The 27,715-nt window shown below is 30.0% G+C and overlaps 1 protein-coding gene across 2 annotated transcripts in view; it reads left to right on the top strand.

Moving 5' to 3' along the window:
• Nucleotides 1-217: 217 nt before the first annotated feature.
• The window catches only part of BBS9 (Bardet-Biedl syndrome 9), a 47,673-nt gene continuing 20,175 nt past the window's right edge, over nucleotides 218-27,715 (top strand). Inside the window, exons 1-8 of one of the 2 annotated variants that reach the window (XM_075363937.1) lie at nucleotides 218-328; nucleotides 4,802-5,087; nucleotides 8,110-8,198; nucleotides 14,446-14,710; nucleotides 17,362-17,585; nucleotides 18,965-19,095; nucleotides 22,059-22,236; nucleotides 25,509-25,712. In XM_075363937.1, the coding sequence (XP_075220052.1) occupies nucleotides 4,825-5,087; nucleotides 8,110-8,198; nucleotides 14,446-14,710; nucleotides 17,362-17,585; nucleotides 18,965-19,095; nucleotides 22,059-22,236; nucleotides 25,509-25,712 (1,354 nt within the window). In that variant the 5' untranslated portion in view covers nucleotides 218-328; nucleotides 4,802-4,824. Of the gene's footprint in view, nucleotides 329-533; nucleotides 979-4,801; nucleotides 5,088-8,109; nucleotides 8,199-14,445; nucleotides 14,711-17,361; nucleotides 17,586-18,964; nucleotides 19,096-22,058; nucleotides 22,237-25,508; nucleotides 25,713-27,715 lie in introns of those variants that run through there. The other variant, XM_075363938.1, reaches the window with a different exon arrangement.

Genomic DNA, 27,715 nt, shown 5'->3' with positions numbered 1-27,715 from the left:
ATAAATTATTTATTTTATGGGTTTGAAGTTAAATCCTTTGCAAAGAGATTTCTCAGTAATTTTTTTAATTAAAGATGCACCATAAAAACGAGTTGTATTTACATTAGTTAAAAAAATAATAATTTAAAGAAAATTGTCCCAATTTTTATAAAACGTACTTAAAATTAAATATGACCGAACATTTCAAATTTTTTGTCAAGATCATTTGTTTTGGCGCCATGTTTCTGTTAGGTTATTTACATCTGTCAAGAAATTGATTTTATTTTATAAAGAATTATTCGTTAGTCAATGTCATTCAGCTGAGTTTATTGTAAAACATTGATTGTTGGTAGGTTGCATTTAATTTTAAATCAATATTATTTTGTTAATTGTAGTAAGATTATTTTATTACACGATTTTATTTAAAGTATTCTGGAAAGAAGAGGGTTTTGTATGGTCATGTGAGGGTAGCAGTGTTTACAAAATATCCCTTTTGGTTCAATATGTATGTGGTGCTTGTTCTGCGTGAATTAACCTGTCAGAAGTTAGTTAAGTATGTGATTACGCGGTATTTGTTGATATATTGGTCAATCACTAGCCTTAAATGAAACACTGAAGTGAATTTTGATATTTTATTCAGATAACCTGTCTCTGAATACAATTTTTTAATTCAAACGTCAGAAAAAAGGTGATAACGTATTTTGGCTTTAACTTAATTTATTTTTTGGCAAGGTCGAGTGCTTTCGTGCAATATTTTATAATACTCTAGAGTGTTGTGGTATGCAGGTTGTAATTGTTTTGGTTTATTATATTGCATAATAAGCTGGTGATCAAAACTAGAAAATTCTTAAATAGTTTATTGTTTCTTTTAACAAAAGTTAATTTTTAGTCTTTTCATTCTTATTACTAGAGTAGATAATACCTTGGAGAAAAATTACCTGCATGCATCAGAGTTGAAGTGATCTAGAACATTTTTGTTCACAACTTTGATGAAGTCAGGTATGTGTTAAAAATATTTTGCTTTCAATATGGCTGTTTATGTTTTATAAATAGATTTTAGATTATTTATTAGTTAGTAAACATCGTTTATTAGCAAGAAATAATTCTGAATTGCTTAATAAGAAGAAAAATTTGCTAGTAGTTTTTCACACGTGTTAATTTTTTATTTGTGTATGGTATTACAAGTTTACTCTTGTCTGTACTTATGTATTAACGTCACCGCAGCTACAACTTTATTTAAAAACAAAGTAGTCAATCAGATTTCGGTGGAAAATGGGCCGATATAGAGTTTAACATAGATTCAAAACAGTCTCCTTATTAATTTTAATAAATGGTTATTTATATTTATTTATTTTATAAATATATAACCAAACTTAACCTACGCTCTCTTCACTCGCTAACCTTGACTAATTAACAGGAGTGTTTTGATTATTTAAATAATAAATAATTGCAATAATTACTGAATTTATTAAATAAATACTCAAAAAATTACGGTGTTAATTAGTCAAGCGAACGTAGGTTAAGTTTGGTTAAATTATATTTATAAAATAAATAAATATAAATAACCATTTATTAAAATTAATAAAGAGACTGTTCATTTTCCACCAAAATCCAATTGACTACTTTGTTTTTAAATAAAGCTGTAGCTGCAGTGGCATTAATACGTAAGTACCCTCTTGTCTTTTATGGATTTTTATCTAAAATATTAAATGAATTTTTTTGTAAGTATTAATGATTAGTTTATAAACTGAACCAACTTGTACTTGTGCTAGATTTGGCTTTTACATTTTGTTAAGCCACAGGATATTAAGCTACACAGGTACTTTGCATTCATCAATGAATGGTTTATGATAATTGCAATTCACATTGTAGCAATAGGGGGAGTAATTATTGGTGTCTCCATTTTTAATGTAAGAAATTTGCATTTACAATATGGTGAAAAATGCACTGGATTTGAAGTGCCCTTGAATGTTTAATATATTTAATATTATTTAATTTATTATGTATTATATATTACATTTCTGGAGATATGGTTTTTAATTATATGTATAAAATAAGTTTGTGGACTAGCTGTATCATATTTGTTAACATTTTATACCTAAATGCTTTCATTTATTCTTGCAGAAATTTTCTTAGATAGGGTTTCATTTCTTGTACAGGTGATTAAAAGAAATGGGAAATTTAAAAAATTAAATAACGTTAATGAAAATTTTTTTTAGAAAATGAATTCTATTTCATGTAATTGTACAAATGTTGCCATTTTAGGATACATACATTTTAGTTTATTTTTTAAAGATGACATTTTGCAGGTGACCTCCTCTTCTACGTAAACACTCACGAAGTCTCTTCGTTAAATTGTTCATGGTTTGACGTAACATCTCAACTGGAATTTCCGCAATTCCTTCTCGGATCTTTACCTTCAGTTCTTTCGTTGTAGCAGGTCTACTGTGGAACACTTAGCTTTTAAGGTGATCCCACAAAAAGTAATCACAAGCTGAGAGATCAGGCGATCTGGGAGGCCATCTAATGTCACCATTTTGTGAAATGACACGTTGTCCAAACAATCTGCGTACAGCTGCCATCAATATTCGTGCAGTATGTGACGTTGCTCTGTCTTGTTGAAACCAGGCAAATTTTTGTGTTAAGAATCGGTGGAAATCTCTTTTGTTGTTCCACAACAAAGGTTTCAAGCATGGCTACGTAACGAGCCGACGTCACTGTAATCGCAAGACCGTTGTCATCCTCAAAAAAATAAGGGCCTATAACACCGTAAGATATAGCACACCACACGGTCACTTTCTGGCTGTGCAACGGATGCTGGTGTAGCTGCGTAGGATTTTCTTGTGCCCAGTATCTGAAATTTTGCTTGTTAACAAATCCACTGAGGTGGAAAGGTGCTTCGTCTGACATCCACAGTTCATGAACAAACTCTTCGTTATCATTTATCTTCTGAAGCATTACATTACAGAATTGTGCTCACACAACTGCATCGTTCGGTTTCAGTTCCTGGACGATCTGCAACTTGTATGGATGGAATTGCAAGTCCTTCACTAACATTCTTTGAACACTTGAACTATGCAATTGTAAAGATGCTGAGAGACGACGGATTGACCGATGTGGACTTCGTGAGACAGCATCTTGTAAAGCTTGAACACTCTGTGGTGTGGGGAGGGTTCGCTCACGGCCTAGAGGTTTCTTTTTCATTGTCGAACCAGTTTCCTCAAAATTAGATATCCATGTTTTAATTTCATGTGCTGATGGAACACGGTCGTGCCGTCCCAGATTAAAATGACGGCGAAATTCTCTACGCCCTCCCTCCACACTGTCATTGTTTTTGTAAAACGCTTTGATAGCAAATGCATGTTGCGCACCACTCCAAGGATCCATGACGACTAAATGGCAGGTTAGGTTAGAGAGGCTGGCGCCACTTATTAAGTGGTACCAATTGCCCATGGCTACCAACACAACTTTCAAAATTTCCCGTTTCTTTGAATCACTCTGTATAAGCTAATGTTATTGCTAGAAGGCTTTTGAATAAGATAGGTTATTTGGTAATGTTTGAAAAGTGCATTGGATTGTATCCATTCATGTAGTATGTCTTTTTTATGTTTGTACATTTCATAAATGTTCACTGATAAAATCCACTGTATATGAAACAGCTGTTGTGTTGTATTAAATTGTGTGTGACAATGTTTTTTTTTGAGTAGCTGGTAGTTTATATTAGGTTGGCAAGTGTGATGTGTTAGGAATAAGTTTATCTTTCATGGTTTTATTTTTTGTTTTATTTTGACATTTAGCTTTTGTTGACTGGATTCTGTGTCAATGAAGCTTAGAAAATTTGCTATTGTGTTTGTTTACTAATTTTGTTACGTGCAGTTTGTTTTGTTTCTTTAGTTGCTATTTGGCATTCCTTTTTTATAATTTTATCAGCAGATTTTGCTGTTTTTATTTATATCTTTTAAAAATTCTTAAAATTGCTTATGAATTACCCATAAAGTAACATACATAAGAGTTTTTATTACATCATTGAACAATAAAATGATTAGTTAATTACTATATACAGTTTCATTTTCCTTTTTTGGATGAGGTTTTTGTATATTTTATATGAAAATGAGTAGGTAAGATATGAATACATTCTTAATTTGAAGATTTGGTGGTTAAAAACCATTTTACACTATCATTTACTGGAAATAAAGAAATTCCTTTGATACTAAATGAGTAAAATATCTCTTCATATACATGTACAGCAGTAATAAATATACAGAAACATATCATAATTTATGTCTAACTTGTAAACTTTGTGCATGTAGATATTGCAAACACTCTCCAAAAGATTATGTCCTAAATGGATCAACACAATTCAAATCTGATGGAATATAAATTTTTGACTAGATTTTAATTGCATTCTTCTCAGTTTGTTTTTAGCTTATTAATATTTAATACATATAGGATTAAATATCCAAAATAAAGTAAAGTGCTGTAGTAATTTAAGTTAGTGCAATAAACTTATTGCGTGAAACAATACCAATTGGTGGAATTAAAATGGAACAGTAGTGTGATGCAAAAGCTAAATGAAGCTGTAAACATTTGGCAAATTTTACAAATTTGCCATGGTTAATCTTAATTAATTATTTTTATCACTGTAACTGCAACCATTTTTGACAAGAAATTTTCTACTTGTCCATATTTATTGTTATGAAATTTTTTTACTAACTTAGTATGTTAATAATGTGAATTAATGGTTAGAAAAGGTTGATTATTAAATATCTTATTTTAATATTAAATTATTTATTTATTTAATAATAATAACATTTCTTTACAGGTTACATACAATGAAGAAGAAACATGTCTTTATTCAAATCACGAGAACTATGGGTAACACAATGTGGGAAAGATGAAACATTTGATTGCAATTTACTTTTACTAGTTGATCTTAGAGGTAAAGGTTGTGAAAGCATCATTGTTGGCAGCCATAATGGATTACTTAGAATTTATAATCCACAATCTGATCCTGAAATTGACTCTTTGGAATTCAGACCAACTGATTTGTTAATTGAAATCCAACTACCTCATCCAATACTTCAGCTAGCTTTTGGAAAACTTGTATCGTATGTTATTAAAAACATTGCATTTAAATTAACTAATTATATATTTTTTTAGATTATTTTACATGTTATTAGAATAAATTATCTGTATTACATTATTAAAAAAATGGATTTTTTTGAGAAAAAAATATTTATGAGCTGTAATTTTTGTTGTTTCTGAATGTGATCTTATAATTTTCCCTTTTTTCTTTAAAGTGGTTATAAATTTTCATTTAAGAATTAAATTAGCTTTTCTATTTTTCTTATTTTCAGTGTTTACATGATATAAAGTGCTACATTAAAAACTGGTTCAAAAATGTATAAAGTGCTGGTTTGATTTTGACAACTGTCTGACGACAGTTGTCAGTTCCACATTTCAATGTAAAAGAACTATCTTTCACATTGAAATACACATTAAAGCATGCCAAAAAAATTTAGACATTTCTTTCTGATTTCTAACACACTGTTTATTAAATAAACTCCATTTTACACCATCAAAGTAAAAAGAGGAATTAACATGTAGAAATCTACAGCAATTTATATGTTAAATGGTCAGCGATTGACAGAATGATGGTATACCTAGTGTAATGAAGCTAAATTTTGCATATGTTGTGTATGGGAGGATCGTTTGTTCAGAAACTTCTCAGCCTGACTCACAGGTGATGCAAGTATGACCAAATGAATGGTATTTGTCAAGTATGATCCTTTAGCTGATGTGCTGCAAAGTTTCAGATGCATGCGTTTAGTTGGCTTTTTTGTGGCAATTGAATAAAGCAAACAAAATAAAATTGAAGATTGAACTGATGTAAAATACTTTGTCTTTAAAATATTTAACTGTGATGGATATGCAAGAAGAGGTAGATTTGATTTTAAAGGATTCTTTCCCCTATTTTTGATAGTAAAAAAGTTGCCTACTGAATTTAAATGTGATCGTACATCCATTCAAAATGATGATCGCTTGGGATGTCCAAAAACCTTCATGAATGTTAAAATCAGTCACAAAAATTCATAATGCTGTATTAAATGATTGCTGACTTAAGACATGAGAGCTTGTTGTTGAGATCACAAACTTCTTGATAGACCGCGTTCATTATATCTTAATGTTTTGGGTATGAAAAGCTTTCCAGCAATGAATGCTATTTTAACAGTTATCAAAAATGCATTCAACTGAACACTTCTCAAGAGTGTTCATTAATATTTCCCATCCATTGATTACATCAATATCAGCTGTATCATTATAATCACAGATGACGACTATTATAATCTCCCAGTTTTCTGGTTCAGTCAAGACTTGACTAATCATTTTAAGGCTTAAGGCCAGCCATCATTGAATTTTTAGCTCTCAAATTTTTTTATATTTTGTCTACCTACCTAATCGTATATAATTTCTAATGTTCATCTACTATGATATGTCAATATTAATCTTTTTTTTAAATACAGATTTGTGTAGTTATTTCCATATATAACTGGTGATTTATGTAGTTCTTACTTTATTTGTATTTTTTTAGGGTATAATAGTTTTCAAAACACTGCCCAGGATGAAGGCCATCATTTTCATTCATACTATCATCCTCTGAAGTAATACCTTACAGTGGTTCCAGAGACTAAACAGAAAAAAAGAGAGGATGAAGGCCAGGCCGTAACACATGAAGAACCCGTAAAATTCATGTGTTACAGAAAAAAACTTTTTCCTTACTTCTCCCTTTAACTTTTCTGAGGTGCTGTTTGCTATTTCATTCTGAATATTTTTATCTGTCCACAAAAATGTACTAAAACTGTCAATATCAAAAAGTACATTAATTATATCATCATTTAGATCATATGAACAAGAAGCCATCATGAAAACATAAACAAAAATAGAACACATGTTTAGGATGCACATAGCCTAAGAAATAGTAATTATGTCGCTGTACTAACAAGCAACAATGTTTTTGAATTAGTTTAAAAGAGAGCACCACAGATTGGTTTTTAATGAAAATCAGAACTATCTATGCAGTTCAGTTATAGTTCCAAGCATGCGCGCGAGTGTCATCTGACATTTGAGTAAAATTGGACAGGTGAAGTGCAGGGCTCATGTGATAGTTAAGGACTAAGGGTTAACAGACAAGACAGTTGCTTATTTATTTTTTTACACCTTAAATGAAAATATTCTTAAAAGTTTCTTTATTTCTGAGTAATAAATGTAAATGTTTTTCAGGATAAAATGAATTATTTAAATTAATTTTTTTTAATTAAAAAAGTTTGTATTGTTCTTATTAGCCTATTAAAAAAACCCTGCTCCTTATTTTTAATAAGTTGAGTGTTTTTCTGAAGCCCTTATATAGTTTGTAATTTTAGATGGGAGATTCAGTTTCTTTCTTTCTAAGTTCTGTTACAGTATAAGTTGCATAAATTCACCTTTCTGCTGGTTTCACTTTTAGGAACCAATATTACAATAGGAAGATCAATAAGTGTTTTTTTCTGTAATTAACGGGTAGACTTCACCCAAATCTTGGGTAATAAAGCTGTAATGCTTTGTTACTAAAAATGGGATCACACAATTTATAGTTGGTTTTGAGGGAATTTTCCTGTTATGATTTGCCATTATTAATAATTTTTAATTTTTCAGGTGTCGTTGCAGTTATTTCCATTGTATTTGTTTTAAACATTGGATTGTAACTAAAAATTCTTGACCTGTCAAATATCTATTAGGAAACTATTAACAAAAAACTGTAACATATTTTAATTTTTGAGTTGATTATATTAAACATCTGTAATATATATATATATATATATATATATATTTATATATATCCTTCTTGGGATGTTCAGACCTAGCTGTATGGCTAATGATTTGTCAGTATTTGAATAGTTAGTAAAGAAGTAGTTCTATTGAATGAAATCAAATTTTATTAATCTTTCCCATAGTATGCAAAAAATATAAAAATGGGACCTAATTTGATAAAAATTTGAGAAATCATTTTGTTAGTTAAGGTATTAATCATGTTATTGTTTTTGTTTAGATAAATTTTTGTAAATTTATTTTTTTCTACTAATTTTTTTCCAGTGGTTCTCAAAGCTATCACTTAGGAATACTTCATTCAAACAGTTTAGCTGTTTATACATTAGTAACAGTATCAGGTTCTGCAGAACATGGTAATTTTTGTTTCTGGTGTAAAAATGTAATTAAAGAAAATTATCACAATTTGTTTCTGATCATGATTTTTTTTTTTGCACTTCTTTACTAGTCATGTAATTTCCATTTGCACTTTTGCTTTTGTCTAGTGAGGTCAAGGCATTTATTCTCATAGTTGGTATTGATCTGTGCAGTCATTTAAATTTCATATAATTTTTCATGACTGAATTTGATAACGTTATATTGCATTTTTTGTTTTCAGTATTTTATTATTTATTTTAAAAAAATTAATTTTTTATAAATAATTTATTTATTATTGATTGTTACTAACCATTGAATTATGATAATTACTAATTGTCATGCTATCATGCAATTAAGTTGTTATGTGCATGTAGTAGTGAATATGTAATTACAATAAGAAAAAAAGATTGTTTGCTACTTTATTTTTATTCAAAGATTATTATGCCCAATGCTTTAATTTTAAAAGTATAATTTAAAATTATATTTGTGTATTTTTTAATATTTTGCACTTATAGTGATGGATGGATTTACACTAGCAGGAACATTTATTTACACTTAATGTATTTCTTCCCAATTTTTCTCAAGAAAAACAAATTTTTATGATATATAGATAAGTTAAAAAAAAGTGCTATCAATTGTAATATGTAATGAAGTGACTTGTGAACACATTAATTTATTGCTGGTTCTTATCCCCGGCCCTATGCTTCTACAAAAAAATATCAACCTGTATTTTGAAAATTGTCTTATTTTCTTAAGATGATATTTTCACCAAATTAACAAAATTCATTTTTCTGAAAATTAATTCAGCTTAAGTAAAAAATTTTGTGAGAAAAAACTAAATTTTATATCTCTCTCTTTTTCTTTTTAGCCTTCGGAACCACCACGATGTATTACTTCAGAGGTTGAATGAGGATGATATGTATGAATGTAAATGAAGTGTAGTCTTGAACATTCTCAGGTTAACCATTTCTGTGATGTGTGTTTAATTGAAATCCAACCATCAAAGAACACCTAGTGAGAGAAATTTTATGCTGTGTTTTCTCATTACAACAGTTATTTTTTGCTATTAAGTTGTAACTGAAGTTTCCATTTCCTCTAGAAAAAGTTTGAGATACCTTATGAACCCATTTTGGAAACAAATATATTTTATGCCTAATTAAACCCTGCTTTTTATTATTTTTGTGAATTGAAATTTATTTGAAATAAACCTGCAGAAACTATAGGAAATTATTCCTAAAAAGTGTATTGTGTTTTGTCCTTATTTCTGGTAGTGGAATTTCAATGTTCCTTAACTTTGATAAAAGCTTTAAAAGAATTATTATAAAGTTATATTATTTATTTGTTTTCCAATTTATTATTGTATGATTTATTTAATTTTCTTTTAATGTTCATTACTATTATTTAGAAAAACATAACCAACATTAAGTTGAGCTAATGCTGTGACCTCTTGTAGGTGTTGTGAGTTCTTCATGCTTTTATGGTATTATTACTAATACTTCACTTTGGAAAACAATATACAACATAGCTTCATAATTATGTACATGGTCTAATCTTATATGTACGGTTTTTTATTTTAGTTTAGTATTCAACTTATGGTTTTGGTTTGTATTTATCCCACTACTAATCACTACTCAGGTGGTTGCCATACTCAGTAGATTTATTGATAAATCATTCCTACCCATAGCTATCCTTTTTTATGGTTTACCTTTCCCCCACTTTATTCTTCCTTATACCTTTTTCAGTCCCATTGGCCCGTAATCCAGAATGTTTAGGTCCACCTATCATCTTTTGAACGGTACAGTATGGCCAGCCCATCTCAATTTCTTTTCTGCGATCATTCTTTTTTTCCACTTCTTTATATTATTTCCCAGTCTTTGGCTTTCAGCATACTTCTGTCCATATTTCTTACTGTACTTTAAATCCTCATTAAATTCTGTTTTGTCATTCTGTCAGAAACTGTCGTATGCACATATCAAGAAGGTTTCACAATTTGTTTTGTAACATTTCTTTTTCACTCTTCTCTACATTTGATCTGAATATTTTCCTATGTTATAAACTCTCCACTTTCTCAGCTTAGTCTATTCTATTATTAATTTTCTTTGTTGTCCAATCTTGCTTAGATAGAAATGTTGTTTATTAGACAATAATTACCCCTGATTTGTTACGAGCCTTTTTTTAAAATAATTTTTATTATTTTTGTCTAATAAGGATTTGTGATATTTAAGTATTAAAAGACTTATTTGATGGCTACAGTATGGTAGAAATAAAAAAAATTGCTTTTTTTCTATCAGTAAGAGTAGAAGAAAATGTTCTCTTTGCATGTTACTCTGTGTCTTAATAACACTCACTATTTTGTACTATAATATGTAGATACCTTTATATTATAATTAAAAGCAGGTTGGTAAAAGGGTTGTGATGCTTAATAACTTCCATTAAAACTTGTGGCATTCTTAGTCATATATTATTAGAAAAGAGCACATACACTTCTTGTAAGCTTAGAACATAGTATAGGCTTTGTTCCTTATAAAACAACTTTCTGTACAGCTGTTATGCTGTATTTCTTTGCAATCTATGAAAAGGAAAGAAGGGTAAGAAAGAGAGAAATAATTTTGGTTGTTGTAGCAGAAATTGCCCAATTCTTATTGTTGGAAGGAAGTAATTTATGACTTAATTAATTTAATTTCAATTGTGAAGTTTACATCTAGCTTTGTTCAGCAATTAAAAAATGTATAAAATGTCTTAAATTGTATAAACTTTCATCAGTAAGTTTGGTTAGTTGAAAAAGTTCAAACATTTTATTTATGATGATAGAAACTGCACTGAAGGGAATACAAATGCACAAATGCACTTAATTATACTCTCAATATCTTATCTTTTTGCAGAAAAATTTACTAATTTTCATTATGTTATAAACTTATAAAATTAATTAATGATGATTAAAAATATTTAAACAACAGCCTGTTTTAAGTAACTATGTAATTAATTAATAAATAGGGATTTGCGTAGTAAGTATTGTAATTTGTATCTACCATTGCTCACTTTCCTAACTATTACGTTTTTCAGTACTAATCTCTATATTCACATGATTAAAGAAGTGCTAAAAAAAATTAATGATGTTTGGAACATTCCAAATCTTACAAATTCCTTCCATTTGCAAAATATCTTGTAAACAATCTTTCTCAAACAAAAGCTATTTTCCGTATTACATCCTGCTGTACTATCTTTCTGTATTAAAAGTGGCTTCACTTTGCCATTTGTACATTTTACTGAAAATATTTTTTTTATTATTTAATTCATGCACTTTTTCAGACGATTAAGTTATTTTAGAAAAAAATATGTTTTGGGAGTTTGTTGCAGGCGATTAACGGTAATTAACAAAATTAAAAAAACACAGGTCATATTAAAAATAATAGACATATATTTTCAAATATGACAAGATAAGATATATCACTTTTAGAAAGTAATAACAGATTTAGAATTCAAACTTGAAAAAATACAAATAATAAAAAAAATATTAACGATAATGTAAATGAATAAATAAGGTTTTAAAACTGGTTGAATTAAAGAAATAGTATATTTAATATAATTTTAAAACTAATAAATTCCGTAATTCTCAGTGCCACCGTCAGAGTGTATTAATAAGAATATTTATCATAAGTTATAATCAGCCTTAATTTGTCAATGAAGAAACAGTCATTCTTTTATGTTATAAAAAAAGTTTTAGTAAGTAAATACATTCTTCTTATTAAGCAGTAGATAATGCAAATCTGCATATTATGAGATAAAGTAAAAATACAAAAGAGAATAACTGAAAAAAAAAAATTAATAATTTATCTATGTTTAAGTGAAATAAATATGAGATTATTCATTATAATTGTGGTTGCATTACGTTTTCTGACTAGGTGCATGCATTAATTACATATTTTTGTGTCTGTATATGTATATTTTTTGTTATAAATGTAGTAGTCATGGATTTTTATGAAAAGTAGGTTATTTTGGTGGATATTCAGAAGTTTATGTTGCATGTTTGTAGTGTTACTTTATGTTTGTTTGCAGTTATTATGTTATACATCAGTAGAATAGATTGTAGAATTTAAATGTTTAAATAGAGGTTTTCATGACAGAATTTTGGAAATGTGAGGGTCATTCAAATATAAACCAGAGTTTTGCTGTGTGGGCTGAGGAAGAACAGTGACTGTGGTTGGGCACTGCGGGTAATTAGTTGGATATATATGGAGGAGAGCAACTGACCAGCCATGCCATAGGTTATGTTTCCACATCAGAATGTCTGAGCAGGAGGTACCATAGTTTGTTGTACAACAAATTATTATCCGATTTCTTGCCAACAAAGGTGTCAGATCCTCTTAAATTTTGGCTTGACTCCAGGGACAGTTTGAAGATGCTACCGTGTCAGAAATTCCAGTGTTTGATTGGGCTAAAAGATTTTAAATTGGTCCTAATGCAGTGGAGAACGAAAGTCATGAACATCATTTGCGTCACTGATGACAATATTAAGTTGTTCATGATCTTGTGGAAAGTGATTGCCACATAACTGTTGCTTAAATTGCATCAGAGGTAGACGTAAGTGTTGAGATTGTGCATACAATGTTGTCAGACGTTCTTGATTACAGCAAGTTGTAGGAGAGGTGGGTTCCACATCTACTCTACTGAGGCACTAAGAAATGCCAGGAAAGACAGCTGTCAGCGGTTTTTAAATCACTTTGAGGAAGAAGAAGAGGCATTATTGAACCATATTGTGATGTACCAGTTACAATATACTTTAATAACAAATCTAGAAGCCAAACTCTTGAAAAAAATAACAAGTAGTAAGAAAATATTAACTATAATGTAATGAATTAATAAATAAGATTTTAAAATTATGGTTGAATTAAAGAAATAGTATTTATTATAATTCTAAAATGAAACTTGGGCCCACCTCTATACCCTGGAAAGCAAGAGAACAAGTATGGTGTGGCGGGAGTGTTGGGAAGGGGCACCGATCAAGGCCAAGAAATGCTTTTTAGCTGGAAAAATTCTGGCAACAATGAGACTCAAAAGATGTACTGTTGATTGATGTCCTGCATGAGTGAAGGACAGTAAATGTAGCATACAACTGCCAGTTGTTAAATGACAACAGGGCTGCTTGTTGCAACAAATGATGCTGACAACCAGTTTGCAACATCCTCCATCTCCATCTCCAGCATGGCTACATACATCAGCTCAGACTTGCTATAAACTTGATAAAATTCATTAGACATCTCCTGAATATCCATTGTACATACTTGTCATTGTGTGATTTCCATTTGTTTGGTTTGCTGAAAGAAGCTTTAGGAGGGGAAAGATTCAAAGATGATGCTGATATTGAGCATTATGTGCGCAGTTGACAATTAGGGCAGCCATCTTTTATTTTTCCTGAGCGGATCAGAAAGCTACCTATCCGGCGGAGAAAATGTATTTCTGTTGAAGGAATTTATTTAGAAAAATAAGGTAATTTATTTGTAATTTTATTTAATATCAATAAAGGTATGTAAACAAATTCTGGTTTATATATATATGAATGATCCTTGTAGCATTTAGATTTTTACATGAAGAAGAAAAGATGCTTATATAAACTAATAATGTATATATAATTAAATCCGTGTATATATTTAACTTCATTTTGGAGGCATTTTTAGATGAATTTAAATTACTACAGTGATTTTACTGGTAATTATAGTGATTACTTATTTCAGAGATTTGACAGTAGCAGCAGCAATTTTCATGCTCTACTATAAAAATTCTCAGAGAGTGTATTTCTTGTTAGTGTCTGTTATCTATATTAATAGTTTTGTTATTAAATTGTAATTTTATTGATTCATTCAGTGTCATATTCTGTTTTTATAATTTAAATGATAAATATTTTTTTTTTATAAGTGAAAATTGTTTGATGTAATATTGTTTAAGTCAAAAGTTTTAGAGATAAAAAAATATCATCAGTTAAGGAATGATGAAATGAGCAAAAAATTGTTTATTATCTTAATGAAGATTTTATTTTAAACAATGACGTGTTATTAATTTCATACATTCTAAAAGTTTACATGTGGAGAATTTCTGAGAATGATATATCTGTTAAAATACCTATGTTTTCATATATCTATGTTTATCTCTAAACTATTTAATGTTCGTTATTTGAAACTGTATTAATCATATTTCAGATATTCTAACAGGTTGTTTCAGTTAAAACATATTTTTAATTTGTTTTTGCAGGAGACCAATCTCAGTTAATATTAGTTTATGAGCATCCATTAAATCGTTCTGCATATGATTTTATTGTTGGACCTTTTGGTGGCATTAAAGGAAGAGATTTTATATGTATACAATCTTTGGACGGAACTCTTTCATTCTATGAACAAGAAACTTTTGCGTTTAAACGTAGTTTATCAACATTCCTTATACCATCTCCTATTGTATATGTACCTCATTCTGATTCATTCATTATTTTCAATGCCAACTGGTATCTTGAAAGTTACAAGTAAGATTTAAAAAAAATTAATTACTTAGTTGTTTTTTTAAGCTTCATAAATAGTTAATTTTAATAACTGTTGAGTTCTGTTACAAATGAAAACAGTGTGAATAAAAGTATAAAATTTTATGTGAGATTGCAAAGTTTGTATTGTTTTTACAGGTAACCACTAGAGCACTTTGGTAATTACACAGGTCTCATTGAGTTTTTTCAAGTAATTTGTTATAGAAATAGTTTTTATTGTTTGTATGTTTTATATGTTGAAGACTTTTTAAGGACTACGGCTGAAATGTGATCATTTATCTGTATTCTATTATACAAAAAATGTGAAAACAGCAGAAATTGATTAATCGGTGAAATCTCTGGTAAAAGTGTATTGGGTGATATAATAAAGAGCAAATGGGTTAAAAACACTGTACAAGAAAACTGTATAATGAATTATAGAATATGTAGTAGTAATCTGTCATTAAAAATGATTGGTATAGCTTGTTAACAAAAAAGGTTTTTGAGAACAAATAGTTAATGATTTTGCAACTTTCTTTATCTTGCCATGTCTCCAGTGTAACAGAGATTCAGGCAAACAGTTTCATCCTGGAGGATTATATTGATTGATTTTAAGAACACAAAGAGAGTTTTTTTTTTATTGATATCTTGTTGCGAGACACAAAAATAATACTATTTTAAGACCTTAAAGAAATTACAATGCACAATCCAAACCAAAAAGGCAAGTTTATTTATATTTACTTCATGTAATGGTTGGCTAAATACTGCTGTCTAAACCCAAGAGCTCTTTACATCATTTAGCTTGGAACAAATGGATTATCTCTACTTCAAAAACTTAATGTCAAGTGACTTTCACTTGTTATAAATTTGAAGTGATTTTGTGTCAAGTCATTTGTGATATGACTATGATTACAATGACAAAAGAGCTGTTCACCATTGGCTATCTGCATAGGTGAAAACATTTTACAAAACAGTATTCAGAAATTGGTCATGTTCAGTATTATGACTAATGCCTTAATATTTGTGAAAACCGTTTGAAAAAGCCTTTTGTGTAAACATTAAATTTAAAAATAATTTTTTTAAATATTTTAATAGCCCAATTTTACTTATCTGCCAAATGTGCCGTATAGAATTGCATTTCCAGATGTTTTTTTTTTTTTTAGCAATTTATACTTAAATTTATTTATGTTTTGTTTTTCTTGTGCAGATTCCTGTTCGTTTCTTTTGTTGGAATCATGAGAACTGTTTTAACTTTCTCACTCCTACCTTGAAAAAGTTTTGCTGTTTTTCATTGTCTTTGAGCAAAATACTTTCCTCAAAATATAAACAGCTTTTGTTGTTCTACATTACATGTTAGATATTTATTTGTTTTTATTCTTCCCTTTGTTCATTCTGGATAAAACACATTGGTAATCAGTCACAATGTGCTCCCTTAAACTTTTTGATTCACTTCTTGTCTCATAAAAAGGAATAGTTAAAAGTTTTTGTGGTTAATTTGTTATAATGACTATATTTTGCTTCATCACTAGCAGTTTCTTTATGACATAATGTTTTATTAAAAACAAATTAATAATTTTTGTTGAATAGTTGTTAAATAAGTGTTTATAATAAGAGAATGTTAAATAAGTAATGTCCATTTCAAAGCTGCCATGGTTATATTGATCAAGCCTTCTTTCCCAAGTAATGGGGGAATAGTGTGATTCCTCTTGTATCAAGGTACATCATTCCTCTTTTGCCATGATGGCAAACATCACGGTGCTTACCTCAGTGTGAATTTATGGTCCAGAGTAACAACATATTAAAATGTGTGCTTTAAGATGAATGTGCTTTAAGATGATGTGTGCTTTAAATGTGTTCATTAAGATGAACTGTTTTATAATCTGTTTAAAGTAATTTGTCATTTGATAAATTTATAAAACCTTGTAAATTAATGAAACAAGCACTAGGTGTCATGGACATCAGGGATGGTCATTATAAGTGTGAAGTATTCACTAATTATAATGACTATATAATGACTATATAATCACTAATATAATGAGGTATATGTTAGAAGACCAAGTTTATCGATAATGAGCATTAGTTTCGTGCAGGTGTTAGTCTTGTTGAATTTTTAACTGAGGAATGACATTACGGTTGATTTTTATAACGAAACTCACAGAAATTTTTGTCATGCTTCAAAAACAAACATCTAGCAAAATTGTATGCATAATCATTTTCCAGTATGAAACCATTGCTTCTCATTTGAAATCATGTTGGTGGGGAATCCACGACTCAATTTTCTATACAGCCCCAACCTCTTTCTCAGTCTGAATTTCATTTATTTTGAAAATTAAAGGAACTATTTGGATAATTGCTTTTTCTAGTAATGAAATGAAAAAAAAAAAAATTAAAACTTTCTTAATGGTAATTGGATGGAAATCTCTAGATTCATTGAGGTAGTTTACTGTTGGGATAGATGTTTTTGCAGTTTCAGTAATTTTGTAGAAAAGTTTATATTAAAATCATTTTCTATTGATTTTTGTATTTAATATCAAATAAATGTTGTAAGTCAGAACTGGAAATTACTTTTTTAACATTCTCTTATATTCATGTGCAGACTAAATTGTATATCTTTACTGGAAAAAATGTAGATATTCATGAGAAATTTAAATTTTCAGGTATGGTACTCTGGGTGATAATTCAGGAAGGAAGTTGGTTCCTACTTGGAAATATAACTTAGGTGAAGAATTAATCGATATAAAAGTTATAACTTGGATGGGAAGTGAAGAAACAATATTGGTATTAGGAGATAGAAATTTGTATTGTTTTCGAGAAGGTGGTTCTGTTAGATTTGTTAAAAGACTTCAGTATCAAGCTCGTTGTTTTTATCCTTATATTGTTGGTAATATATTATTAAATTAATTTGTTTTTCTTTCTGTAAAAGTGTTATTATTTAGTTATAAAAATGGCCTAGTGAATCATCATAAATGTGTTGTTTGGTCTGATAAAAAATCATCTTGCAATTATCTAGAATAACTTGTGTAACTGGGTGTCATTTTAGATATGGGGTTACAGAAATAGGAGTGTTGGGACCTTATTTCTTCAATAGAAATGTGTAACAGGTGATTTATATTTTGATATAAAGAGATCCCACAAGCTGTCAGTTGAAATCTTGCTTGGTTTTATTAATCAGAACAAAACTCTATTGGGAAAAATATGTAATTCAGCGATTACTGTGTGAATGCATAAGGGCAGAAGGCTGATTCTTTTCCTCTTTTATATTAAATATGTAATCATAGAAATCTGTTTTTTATTTTTGTATTAACTATTTTCTTATTAGTAATTTGGGAAACTGACTTGTAGCTTACCTAGTATTATCCTTTTTTTAGAAATGTACTTAATATTACATTAAATGATAGTAAAAATATTAATACTATACAGATGAATGAAATTTGCATGTATTTTGTTTACCGAGTAGTAAAACAGATGTTTAAGTGAAATATATTTCTGGTAATTACAAAAGTTAGATTTTTGTTCATTAAGAATATTCTTAACTATCCTAACAGCAGAATTAGTGCAAAAAAATTAATGTGTACAGTGCACTGATTATCTGAATTGTTCTCTCAGGATGTATTCATATAATTAAGAATCCGGATACTGTTATTGGATAGTCTTAATGTTAAAAAATAAAATGATAATGATAATGATAATAATAGTTTTTTATTAAATGATAATGATAGTCTTAATGTTAATAAAAATATTTTATTACTAGTAATGGTTTTAATATTTAAAAAAATTATAATTAAAAATTTATCCATTTCTGGGAAATTGAATAACACTATAATTAATAAGAGAAAATATGCATATAATAATTGCAAAACACTATTAAAAAATCTAAAGGATTAAATTTATATCAGCAAAAATCTTGGATATTAATAACAATTATTTTATAAAAAATTAATACACTCAAAAAATCAAAGAACAGTGTTTTTTTGAATAAAAGTTTTACAGATTTCTTCATATGAAATTAGATTATTGGGATCTGCTGTACTAAAATATTTTTTCCTTTTGCTTTGCTATTTTTTCTAATAGTATGTGCACATACTTTGTGCAGTGATATATCATCAAACAAGATTGAAATTATGTTAAAAGTTTTAAACGTTATTTTTTAAGTTTTTTATGAGTATTTATTAACAAGTATAAGATTTATTGCTTTTGTGCAGTTTACTTTTCATTAAAATTCTGTTTTTACTGTTGATGTTTTTGTCTTTTTATTTCTAGAACCTGATAGAAAATTAATGTTGTTGGTTGTTTCTGATACAAATACGCTTCTAATTTACGACCAGACTATGCTTTGTTGGTCGTCGCAGTTGTCAATTACACCTGTGTTCATATCTCGTATTAATTTTCAGGTAACTCAGTTTTTTTTATATACTGTAAAAATAACAGCCTTCTAAAATGGAACCTTCTGGAATATCAAAAACATCTCTTTTTTGGCAGATTTCCATTTTAAAGCGAGGTGATGTTGCACTTTTTGCTTTAAAAAAAAAGTACTACAATTTAATTTGTTTGTTAAAACTAAATTGGAGTATTCAAAAACATTTGAATTAACTTAAATTAATTAAAAAAAAAAAAAAAAAAAAAAAAAAAAATAGTAAATGGACTACTAAATTATTCAGTACATCTATTTATTGATATAAATTTTAAACAGTTAAATTCTTAAATTTTTATGGCAGTAATAAAAAAAAAAACTCCATCAGATTTTAACATTCTTCTTCTGCTATTGTGTCTGTTATTATGGTCTTATGCAAACTTGAGTCCAAATGCTCTTTTTTGAAGCATCAAAGCCAACAATTAGATGCTTTGATTTCATTTTCCCCAACATTCTTACAACTTCCAAACCTTGAGTTTGAATGATTGGCTCTGAAATAGGCATTCTCTTTGCTCATGTACTTACAAACTAATTCCCATAACGCAGTTTAATTTATCACATCAGAGATTTTTGATTATTGTATCCTGTATTACATGATATATAACTACTATTCATTACATATTAAAGTTTAAATTTTAATATTTATTCAATCATTAAAAAATTTATCAGTTGTACAAATTTGCAAGCCATAAAGTAATTTAATAAGTATTAAAAGTAAAGTACAATATAATTCTATTATATAGAGTATTTATTATAATTATATGCCAGAATAACTCAAAGTAACATAACACACTACACAAGTGTGTAGCACATTAAGCAGTATTATTGTAGCACTACTAAGTGTACCAGTGCACTTAGCATACCTGTTCACTAGTTGCTTTAGGCTATTAGGCTATTATTGTTAGCACTGTTGTAGCTGTTAGGTATAGTACTTGCATAATTTCTGATTGATTTTATCAGTATTTCACCACATTATTTTTTTTGAAGGTAACATTCTACTATCACTTTTAACACATTAGCTATAGTACTGGTTACATATATCTTGTACAAGCATTAATTGTGAGGTGTCCTATTCTCTCAATTTCCCTTCTGTTCAGTACGTGTATTTCTTGTCTATCCTCTTCATTTATTTTTCTTTATTTTATATTGAGTAATTCTAAATATTAAATTCTGATCTTAGAAAGATTTAATTCATACCAGATCTGGATGACTACACCATTTGAATATAAAAATCACAAATTGTTCTTTAAGTGACTTGACAGAATTAGAATTGGTGAAAACTTGTAAGCTTTCATCTATTCTTGTATTATATGTGTGTATTCTGATCCCCTAGGGGAAGACACCCTCCAACCATCCCCTCTAGCCCTGATGGGCTTTACCAGAGGTCATCTTATAAACCTTGGCATATGACATCTCTGTGACCTCGGCCCAGGATGCCACCGATGCAAATGCCACAAGTAACATTCCGATTGATGTAATGATTACGAAAAATAACAAATCACATCACTAGTCTCAAGCAAGACTGAAAACTATAGTTGTAAAAGGAAGTGAATCACCTACCTACCCAAATGGTAAAGTGAGTTCACATGCAACACATACACGGAAAAACACCAAAATAAAACACGAAAATAAAACTAATAATGAAACAACCAAAACCAATATAACACTAACAAAAACAAAAATAACACTAGCAAGAAATTGTAACAAAACGAAGTACGCAGCAATATATCTTGATGACTGAAATAACTTTTAAACAGCTGCAGTTCATTTTCAGTGCATCCTCGTCTCTGTAACTGGAAAATGGCAGAGAGTCACCATAAATTGTTAAATGCTCAGGAAATGTCTAGGAAGATCCTCAAGAGATATCCCGCCTCACTGGCCAACACCATATTCATTACACAAAGTATGGCATCCTTGGTGCCTCTTCCAGGGTGAAAGCTGTACTGATTTTCCATCAGCGTGTGGGTTGCTGATGGAAAACTTAAGGGAATTAGACTTTAGAAAGGTCTACTGATCTCTCTCTCTCTATATATATATATGTCCTCCTAACCCTATAGGGGAAGACCCACCTTGTGACGTTACTGGTTACCACACCACCCCCTCCGTTCCGAGCCCTGAGAGCTTTACCGGAGGTTGTCTTTAGACTCTCTAACTGATTACATCTCACAGTAATAGCCAGGCCTTGGTTGGGATGCCACTGATGTAAATTCCTCGGCAGACATTTGCATCAGTAAAATACAAATCAAATTTTGCCTTCACGTCAGCCTCAAACAGACATCTTCACATCCAACCTAACATGATTCCCTCTAACTAACCGAGACCACAGAAGTGCGGACCCCAAACTCTAAATTTGACAACCCCCCCTTAATTTGACCCCACTCTTTAGTCTAAATTTGACAACACCATTCATGACTGTGAATGCCTTAGAAAACGAATGAGTTGTAAGTCAAATGTATATCCTGTGATGCATTAGTACAAATGTGAATACTGGAAAATGAGGAAATGTAATGCATGAAAATTACTTGCATTAAAAAAAATTACCACTGCCAAGGTGCTAAGGGCTGATAACAGTTGTATTTCATTGAGTTATCCGTAGAAAAAAATTTGATGCATTCTTGTAAAATTGTGCTTAGGTAAGGGTAGAAAATAACTAATCTTGCATTGATGAAAAAAAATATTTTCTTTATTCTAACCATTTCTTTCTTTTTTGCATTACAAAGATTAAAACTGTAAAAAAAAAAGTGAAAAGGCTTTCCATTTCTGTATTAGAAAGTTTTTTCTTTTTTAGTACTTTTTCTTACTTTTACAGATTTCTACCTTATTAAGAAGCTACTTTAGAAAGATCTACTGATCTCTCTCTTGTGTATATGTGTGTGCATACACTTGCTTATTCCTTTTGTTCACTATTTGCCTTGTATTTTTAATGATTCTTTGTTTTCACAGGCAATAAAGGGATTAGTGGTGCTTTTATCAGAAACTGGTTCATTACAATGTTGCTATTTGGGCACAGAACCAGCATTATTTGTTGCTCCTCCTGTTAAAAACTGTTTAAAATCATTTGAAGAAGTTGAAGAAAAATTGAATAATTTACAGAAGCAGATTGCGGCCTATTCACAAAATAGTAAGTATTTATTTCAAAATTATTTATACATGAAGAAGAACATATAAACTATATAAAAAAGTGTTAGACATTCTGTTCAATCTTATTATGTTTTATATTCATGAATTTGAAGAATATTTCAGCAAGTTATTATATTTTATTTTTATATCTGTCCACTTCAAGAAAGATAGCAAAATGTGTATATAACATATATATGAGGTGTGATTGGAAAGTTTTTAGACTGAGCTTGTAATTTCAAAATGGCAGAACTTGCAGGCTATTGTGATGTACCTCCTTCAAAGTGGTTTCCTTCTGGCTGAACACACCGACTCCAATGATGAATGGTGTTTCCACTTTTGGAAGCTTTCCTGATAATTTTCATTTGTAAGGGAATAAAAAAACCTCTCTGTATTTGCGTGGATGTCTTCAGTTGTGTCAGATTGGTTCCCGTTCAGTGAAAATTTCAATTTAGAAAACAGCTAAAAGTTGGCAGGAGCTAAGTCAGAGGAATAGGGAGATTATGGATGCACAGGAATATGGAATTTGGTCAAACGTTCTGCGATTGAGAGTGCATACTGAGATGGTGTATTGTGGGTCATCATTGATTAATTCAGACTTTTATTCCTGAAAGCTGATTTTAAGAGTTAATGTCTCCAAAACTGGTTTCCCAGTTATCAAACAAGATTTGATGCAAACTCATTTAGTTTTTTCATCAATTTTTTGAAATCAATCTGCTGAGAATTGAAAACATGTCTTTACTCACCAGGATACTACTCTCTACTGAACTAAGATATCACAGTCATCTTTTCAAGATGCTTCAATCACAAAACAAGCTTCCCCTTCCACATCCACAGGCAAACCTATCCCCTCCTATTGAGCAGTGCCACTACCTGTTTTTTTCTTTTTCCTGTTTAGCCTCCAGGAATTACCATTCAGGTATTACTTCAGAAGATGAATGAGGATGATATGTATGAATGTGAATGAAGTGTAGTCTCAGTTCGACCATTCCTGAGATGTGTGGTTAATTGAAACCCAACCACCAAAGAACACCGGTATCCACGATCTAGTATTCAAATCTGTATAAAAGTAACAAACTGCCTTTACTAGGACTTGAACGCTGCAACTCTCGACTTCCAAATCAGCTGATTTGGGAAGACGTGTTCACCACTAGACCAACCTGGTTATTAAGGCACCACTTGTCTTAAAACTTGCCAATCATACCTTGTGTCTATGACCCGATTCTTGTCTCACCAGAGTGCAAGCCTTTCTTCTGCACATCTTTGCACAAACACAAGTACACTGTTGTAGTATTCCTGGTTGACTGTCTGCACCTGGGGGCAAATTTGACATGCACGGCACCTGCAGAATTGAAGAAATCCATCATCGTCTTCACATTCGACTGACTTTAAATACTTTTTTCCATTGTGGCAAACTTGACCCTTCCACTATGATGATTGTGCCATTGTTTCTAGGCCATACCCACAAACCTATGATTCATTACCTGTCATTACCATATTAACAAATCTGGGTCAGTTTCAGCTCAATTAATCAGTTCTTCGGATGTTTCAAATCAGTGTTGTTTCTCTTGGTCTGACTACAATTTTGGAATGAATTTTGCAGAGACTGAGTGCATGTTCAAATCTTTAGTTAAAATTGACTGCACTGCATGAAACTTAAATTCAGTTCATCAGCCATCTCCCTAATTGTAAGTCTGTGGTTAGAGTGTCCTAAATCATGAACTTTCACAATGTTTATTGGTGTTTGAAGTGGAAGGCCAGCTGGACTGGGAGTCATCTTCAAATGATACACAGCCATGTTTGAATCTGTTGAACCAGTTAAAAGCATTTGACTGTCTCAGACATTTATTTCCAAAAGCTGTTGTTAAGAGTTCATAAGTCCCTGAAGCTGATTTCCCAGTTACCAAAGAAAATTTGAAGCAGACTTGTTCCATTTTTTCATGCATTTTGTGAAATCAATAATCCACTGAGAACTGAAAACATGTCTTTACTCACCAGGGTACCACTCTTTATTGAACCAAGATATCGCAGTCATCTTTTGAGGACGTCTCAACCACAAAATAAGCTTCCCTTTCCACATTTGCATATAAATTTACTTCCTCCTATTGAGCAGTGGCAGCACCTATCTTAAAATTTTCCAGTCACACCATGTATTTATACCAGGAGAAGAGTAATGTGTTGGCATTTTTTGTTTGGGTCTATGCATCCAACTGAAATGATTGCACTAATTTTCATAAACAAACTATAAAATAATTTTTCGCAATTGTGCAAGTAACAAGTGAAACTTATCTGATTGGATATCGTTTAAAAGTGATGAAATATGAGTTTAAATTTAAAAATATTTTAGGATTCTGTGATAATATTATGCATGAAAAATAGTTATAAGTGTTAAACAAGATTTATTATTTTATTGTTAAACAAGATTTTAAGATTAAATCAATAAATATAAGAACTAATATGATTAGGTAATTTTAATAGATTTCAATTGAATTTGTATAATTGTTTTGTTAAGAAGTGATTCAGATTGATATAAAAAAGAAGAAGGAGCAATATGTTGTAGATTAAAATTTATTGAACAAGATGAAGAAATAGGATGATGCTTTACAAATCTTTTAAGAACTCATATCCAAATTGTGCAAAAGTAATTTATTCAGAAAGATTATTTCAGAGCTAATTATGCAGCTCCCTTTATAGTGAAAAGGATCAGTGGTTTAAGATACCACCTTAAAAAGATGTGAAAACCCTTTTAGTTTACAGTAGAATATTATACCTAAGCTACATTTGTCAGATTTAGTAAGTTTGTAAATTCTGTACTGTACAAGTAGGTTAGAATTTGTTTTATGTAAGCTGTGTAAAATTTGGATGTTGTTAATGCATTTAAATATGTGTTCTGTTTCTATGAAGTGATTTGCAAAGGCTGATTCTCTTATTGTAAATTTTGCCTCTACATGATGTTAAAACCAATGGGTGAATAAAGATTTGTTCTCTATCCGTTACAGAGCTGAAGAACAATTTAAATTATAGTAAGGTTTAAGTAGGTTCTGTAGAAAGAACAATTTCTATGTAATTTGAAAGTGAAACTTAACAATTTCATATTTTTTAAAATTAATTAAGTGTGATTTGGATGTATCGTCATTACAACATTTAAACTACATTTATTATTCTTTAATAAGGTGATATCAAACTCTTCTGCATTTTACAAGCATTAAAGTTTACTTCTGAGTATGGTATATTACAAACCATATATCTAACACTTCACTTTGTTGTTATTGACAGGTCAGTCTTTGACACAATTATCACCAGCACATGAATTATCAATTACTGCGAGAGTTATAAATAATAATATTGATGATAATAACAAGTCATGTAGAATTCTCATTGAATTGGAACCTTCAGCACCTTTGAATAATGTCCAAGTTACAATAAATTGTCAACCAACTTTTAAAGTAGAAGGTGCTACACACTTTATTGTTAGTTTATGTAAGTAAAATGTATTTTACTTAAAATAGCAAAATATTATTTTAATAAGTGAGATTTTCTATATAATAACTTACATTGTACAATAATAGGTTAGCAGTTGGTAAATTTAAGTGTAAATAAAATGATCTTAATATTCCTCTGTTTTTTTCTGTTAGTTTTTAATATTAGAATCTGTTTTTTATAATTAAAATAGCAGAAAAAACTCATGTTATTGTGTGGTTTTCCATTTCTATTATGTTTTCACTAGAATAAAACAAAAATAATAATATAGTATTCTCTGTTAGTTCAACACAAAACTGCAAGGTACTGAAGGATATAAGTGTGCCATGCCATAAATTGACAACATAATTATATTAATTTGTCATACATTTTGAAATAAAAAGATGCTGTTAAATTTTGACTCCTCTCAAAACATATAAGAGAACCTAGGAAATACTTTAAGTCTGAGATTTGATGAAGAAGAAACCCTGATATTCACCTCCCAGTGGTAGAGAGGGAGTAAAAATTGCGTATATTATCAACTGTTAGTATACAAGGTCTGCAAATAAAGTAATGAGGCTGGTTCAGAAAAATTTGTTATTTACAATCCAATTATTTATCACCTTCGAATAGTTCCCCTGGGAAGCCACGCAATACTGCAAACTGTTTTCAAATTCAATTGTTCTGCAATCATTCTGACAGTTAATTGTCGGTCATACCGTATCAAGTCTCTTATTCGCTCAATATTGTCATCACTTTTTGACGTTAACGGTCTTCCAGAGCGTATATCATCCACAACTGATTCTCAGACATCTTGGGCTCATGACAGAGCATCATCTCCATACGCCTTTTTCAATTTTGGAAATGTTTCAGTAGTATTCTTACTGAGTTTAACACAAAACTTGATTGCATAATGTTGCTCATAATTAGTTTCATTGTTTTTTGTAACTTACAACAAAAACTCATTTCACAAAAAGTTTGTTTACTTCTCACGTAGCAACAATAGACTAAAAATATTAATACCTAATATAAATCAGTTGTTCATATAGCCATATGTTTACTAGTAACTTTACAGTGTTGCCACTTTGACTTGCATTTACAGAGAATCCTTGCTAAAAATTCTAAGACACCTTGGATTACATTCCAAATTAATAAATATGATATAACTAATCCTCACAAACACTAAGTCAAAAATAAAATTCAGAGGCTAGCTCTTGGAACCATTTGAGATCAAAACAGGACTGCGCTAAGGCGATGGGCTCTCACCGCTATTATTCAACTGTGCTCTAGAAATGGTAATGGGGGAATGGCTCAAAAATACCCTGAAAAGTAAAAAATAGGCTGAAAAATCAAAACAGATTGTCTTGGTTTTGGGCACTACTAGTAAACGACATCGATGAAGCTAAATCCCAGATATTAGAACTTCAAAACATTGCAAATAAAATTAGCTTCTAAATATCATTCGAAAAGGCAGTAATTATGCCTCTAAAACCAGCATGATTAAAAGAAGTAAACATAAATGGTAATAAAATCAAAGTAGTAATCAAATTTAAATATCTCAAATAAATAATAACAAACAACCGTAATGAAAAAACCTTGCTCCAAATAAGAAGATACAAATTAGCTAAAGCTCAGAAATTAACCTGGTACTCTTGTAATAAAAATTCCTTTCAATTAATGCAAAAATAAGACATTACAACACAGTTATAAAGCCACTTATGCAGAAGAAACACTCTTCTACATGAATGAAAAATTGAAGACAGACAGACTCCAGAAAATCAAAATTAGAATTGGAATTTTTATTGCATCAATAAAAAGTACCAGAAAGACAGGCAGTGGTGGATTGTGCCCAACAAAGTCGTGTACAAAGAGTTAGAAACCATCACTGATGCCGTGCATAAGAGGAGATTAGGATTCTTTGGACATGTCATGAGGATGCAAGATTTCTGAAACAGCTAGTACAGTACAGTCTCAACTCAAAAAGCACCATGATGGGATGAAGATGGATTAGAGAAACAAGAGAG

Source organism: Lycorma delicatula, chromosome 4 (genome assembly GCF_047948215.1).
Source record: "Lycorma delicatula isolate Av1 chromosome 4, ASM4794821v1, whole genome shotgun sequence".
Taxonomy (NCBI): domain Eukaryota; kingdom Metazoa; phylum Arthropoda; class Insecta; order Hemiptera; family Fulgoridae; genus Lycorma; species Lycorma delicatula.
The sequence above is the reverse complement of the archived record's forward strand: the minus strand, read 5'-3'. Positions and strand labels throughout refer to the sequence as shown.